Source organism: Palaemon carinicauda, chromosome 2, assembly GCF_036898095.1.
Source record: "Palaemon carinicauda isolate YSFRI2023 chromosome 2, ASM3689809v2, whole genome shotgun sequence".
NCBI classification, from domain to species: Eukaryota; Metazoa; Arthropoda; class Malacostraca; order Decapoda; family Palaemonidae; genus Palaemon; species Palaemon carinicauda.
In genome coordinates this window covers 116,438,103-116,442,909 of record NC_090726.1, presented here as the reverse complement: position 1 = coordinate 116,442,909, position 4,807 = coordinate 116,438,103, and the positions used below count along the sequence as shown (strand labels likewise).

Genomic DNA, 4,807 nt, shown 5'->3' with positions numbered 1-4,807 from the left:
CAGTTAGAATTGCAGTATGCTCGTGAAAAAGAGGAGAGAGATAGGCAAGAGAGGAGAGAGCGTGAGGAGTTGGAGAGGAAAGAGAGGAGAGAGCGAGAGGAAAGAGAGAGAGAGCGTGAAGAGTTAGAGAGAAGGGATAGGATAGAACGAGAGGAAAGAGAGCACAGATATCAATTAGAGCTGTTGGAGAAAAAGAGAACGATAAATGATAACGTGAGCCAAGGCGATGAAAGTAAACAGGTAAGTGATGTTGTTAAGGCTTCTAAAATGATTCAGTTGTTTGATGAAGCGGATCCAGATGAGTTCTTTATGCTTTTTGAAAGACTTGCGCTTAATTTGAAGTGGCCTAAGCGTTTATGGCCCGTAATCTTGCAGCCGTCATTAAAGGGTAAAGCTAGAACAGTTTTCTTGTCGTTAACAACTAGTGAGAGTAATGATTACGACTTTACTAAAGATAGTATCCTGAAAGCTTATGAGCTTACGGCTGAATATTATCGTCTCAAGTTTCGAAGATATAAGAAGTTTGATTCGCATTCATATATTGAATATTCACATAATCTTGTTAAATTACATGATAAATGGTATACAGCAGCAAGTGTCACTACCTTAGATGAATATAGGGAGCTCATTTTACTTGAACAGTTCATTAGAGGTGTTCCTATTGATGTTCAGAGATACTTATTTGAGCGTGAGGTTACAACTTTACAAAGAGCAGCTGTGTTAGCTGAGAATTACAGTTTAATTAAACCACACCAACATAGTCAAAGACAATCCAAGAAATCTCCAGGTAATGTATCAGAGGAGAAGAAATCCTCTGGCTCATACAGTAGAAGTCTGTCTGAGGTTAGGTGTTACAAATGTAACCAGCTTGGTCACATGAAGGCAAGATGTCCTTGTAATTATAAGGAGGGGAAGAGCGAATCTTCGGGATCAAATATGGCAATTAGGAAGGTCCAGCAGGAAATTCCTGTTTCTCATTGTGATAGGTTAGATAATGAGTTTGCTCCTTTCAAGTTTGATGGGGTGGTGTCAGTGTCAGATGACCTAGGTAGAAGTGTGCCTGTTAGGATAGTACGGGACACTTGTTCTTCTAATAGTCTAATTGTAAAAGGAAAGGTTCCTGGATTGGAAAAGACTTTTACATCCGATAGACTGGTTGTTAGAAGTTTGGGTGGACTGGTAACAGTTCCCTTGTGTAGGTTATATCTGCATTGTGGTTTATTTGCTCGTTATGTCACAGTTGGGGTGGTGGATGAATTGCCCATTCGAGGTGTTGATTTTCTAATGGGGAACGACTTGGCAGGAGGGAAGGTTGTACCTAGTCCATTAGTTGTTGACACTCCATTAGAGGTAAGCCCCGTGGAAGATCCAGTATTGTATCCTTCTTGTGGTTTACAGCGTAGCAGAAGTCTGGCTGTGGTAGAAGTCCCACGAGAGCGTGGAACAGATGTGACCAAGGACGTCAATGTAAGTACTACGTCAGGTGCTTTAGAAAAAGATGCTGTTGGTACAGTTGACGTAGATATCAATATTGATAGTTTATTCCAAACTGATAGTTTTGGAGGTAATGTAAAAGAGAAAGAAAGTGTGCTAGAAACTAAGTTTGGTTTGAAGACTGGTAACGTAGTATTGGTAAATACTGTAAACTCAATTGAAAATGAAATTAATTAAAGTAATGTTTTTGATTACTCTGATAATCTTTTTGATATGAAATGTTCTGACATTATAAAAGCTCAACAGGAAGATTTGTCTTTGCAGTCTATTTACAGTGAAGTTGTTGCAGAAGACCAGATCAATATGGAGCCAGTATGCTATTACCTGAGGAATGGACTACTGATGAGGAAGTTCAGATCTTTGCATACTCCGGCAAGTTCAACTTGGGAAATCAAGAATCAGATTGTCATTCCAGCAAGCCTAAGGCCAAAAGTATTACACATGGCACATAATGTATCTTCTTCACACTTAGGAATAAGGAAGACTTTGAGTGCAGTTCTTCAACTCTTTTACTGGCCTGGTATAAGGAAAAGTGTCACTGAGTACTGTAAGTCTTGTGCAGTATGTCAGCTGGTTGGTAAGCCGAATCAGATTATAAAACCTGCCCCTTTACAACCTATCCCTGTTTTACCTGAGCCTTTTGACAAAGTCATATTAGATTGTGTGGGTCCTTTACCCAAAAGTAAGAAGCAGAATCAATATATGATTACAATGATGTGCAGTTCCATTCGTTATCCTGATGCCTATCCACTTAGGAACATAAGTTCTAAGACACTGATCCCAGTTTTAATAAAATTTTTCACTCGGTATGGTATCCCCAAGACTGTCCAGACTGATAGAGGAAGTAACTTTACCTCTGATTTATTTAGACAGGTTATGGCAGCTATGAGCATTAAACATACCTTGTCCTCGGTATACCATCCAGAGAGTCAAGGAGCCCTGGAACGGTTCCATCAGACGTTGAAGGATGCCCTTACGAAGTACTGTCAGGAACATCAGACAGACTGGGATGAAGGATTACCATTCGTGTTGTATGCCATCCGCAACACTCTACAAGAAAGTCTTGGATATTCTCCAGCCGAGTTGTTATATGGAAGGAAAGTGAGAGGTCCTTTGGAGATACTCTATGACATGTGGTCAGATCAGACGAAAGAGGTAACATTAGGAGATTATGCTAAGAACTTACAAGGTAAACTAGAGAGCTCTCGTAAATTTGCACATGACAATTTAAGCATAGCTCAAGATAAGATGAAATTAAATTTTGATAATAAAGCTAAGACACGAAGTTTTAGGCCAGGTGAATCTGTTTTAATGCTAGTACCCATAAGGAAAACATTTGAAAATAGATATTAAGGTCCTTATACAGTGATGAGCAGAAACAAGGATAATTATGTCATCTCTACTCTGGGAAAGAGAAAAAGCAAGAAGATGGTGCATATAAACCTACTAAAAAAGTTTGAGACCCAATGTGACAATGTCAGCTTGATTTGCAAGTCCACTGTGGAAGATAATGTGAAGCTTAGTGAAATAGATTTTCCAGATCGAAGTAAATGCATACCTCTAAATAATACACTTGCATTAAATAACATTAACTGTAAACTTTCTCATCTCAACAGGCTAGTGACTTGAAAAAGCTATTGGAACTTTTTCCAGAGATCTGTGGAGATGTGCCTACCCAGACATCATTGGTAGATTATCAGCTAGAGCTTAAGACAGGTACAGAACCTCAGAAGAGTGCCCCATATAGAGTTTCCCCTCAAAAGAGAGCCATACTAAAGAAGGAAACTGACTTTTTGCTGCAACATGGTTTTGCGGAGCCAAGTATTAGTCCTTGGGCATCGCCATGTGTTTTAGTTGAAAAACCAGATGGCTCCTATAGACTCTGCACTGACTTTAGAAGACTAAATGAGGTAACTGTTTCGGATTCTTATCCATTACCAAGGGTGGATGACCTCATAGATCAGGTAAGCAATGCTGTATATGTTTCAAAGATTGATTTATTACGGGGTTATTATCAAGTCCCATTAGCGGATAACACGAAACCCCTGACAGCATTTACTACTCCAGATGGACTATATCAATATACAGTCCTTCCATTTGGACTTAAGAATGCTCCTGCAGTTTTTCAAAGATTAATGGATCAAGTAATCAGCAATATGCCTGGTATTCGAGTGTATCTTGACGACATTGTTGTATTTTCAGATACTTGGCTGGAACATCTATCTATGCTGAAGGATTTACTTAGCAGGTTGAGACAGGCTTGTTTGACAATTAACTTAACCAAGAGTGATTTCGGCCATGCAAAGCTGCAATACCTTGGATATGTGATTGGCAGCGGTGAGGTATCCCCAGTAGCAGCCAAAGTAGACGCAATCACCAAGCTAAGCTGCCCAAGATCCAGACGTGAAGTAAGAAAATTCCTTGGGATGGTAGGCTACTATAGGAGGTTTTGTAAAAACTTCTCTGAGGTTTTGTAAAAACTTCTCTGAAGTAGTAGTCCCATTAACTGACTTAACCAGCAGCAAGAGGAAGTTCGTTTGGACACCAGTTTGTGAGGAAGCCTTTCGACGAGCCAAAGATTTCCTAACCAGTAGCCCTGTCCTGAAGGCTCCTGATTTTGGCTCTCCCTTTGCTGTCGAGGTCGACGCTAGTGACCGTGGAATAGGCGCTGTACTCTTGCAGAAAGGGCCAGGTGACATGCAGCATCCTGTTGCTTACATGTCAAAGAAACTAAAGAATCAGCGAAATTACTCCACAATCGAAAAGGAAGCACTTGCTCTTTTGACTGCATTGGAGCACTTCGAAGTTTATCTTTCTGGCAGTCCTGCTCCCATATTAGTCTTCACAGATCATGAGCCACTAAAGTTTGTAGGCCGGATGAGAACCAAAAATAAAAGGCTCATGAAGTGGTGGTTATCTTTGCAGCAGTTTGATTTAAAGATCCAGCACATCCGTAGACAGGATAACCTTCGAGCAGACATTTTATCACGCTGTAGTAACTAACTCGACAAGTTGGTCGAAAATCTTTAACAAGGTTTTCGACTTAAGGAGGGGGATGTTAGGAGTATTGAATTTATGTAAATACTGTATTTTTGTAGTGTACATTGTAAATGTTTTGCAGTTTATATTTTTCCCGTGTCTGTGTTGTCCTTGCGTGTTGTTTGGGTGTTTGTATTCTTCAGTCCTTGGATGGTTTACTTCGGCCATTGGAGCGCCACCAGGGATTGAGATTTCTTGGATTTGTCAGTGTAAATAACTCTGGATTATATACAAAAGTGTTACATTATTTGTACATGTTAAATTGTAAGTATTA

General features: G+C 39.9%; 1 protein-coding gene across 1 annotated transcript in view; it reads left to right on the top strand.

Moving 5' to 3' along the window:
* The window catches only part of LOC137619552 (uncharacterized), a 3,087-nt gene extending 240 nt beyond the window's left edge, over nt 1–2,847 (top strand). The window contains exons 1-2 of the mRNA XM_068349661.1: nt 1–1,564; nt 1,733–2,847. The exon at nt 1–1,564 is cut by the window's left edge and continues 240 nt beyond it. Of these exons, the coding sequence (XP_068205762.1) occupies nt 1–1,564; nt 1,733–2,847 (2,679 nt within the window). The remainder of the gene's footprint in view (nt 1,565–1,732) is intronic.
* Nucleotides 2,848–4,807: the final 1,960 nt, after the last annotated feature.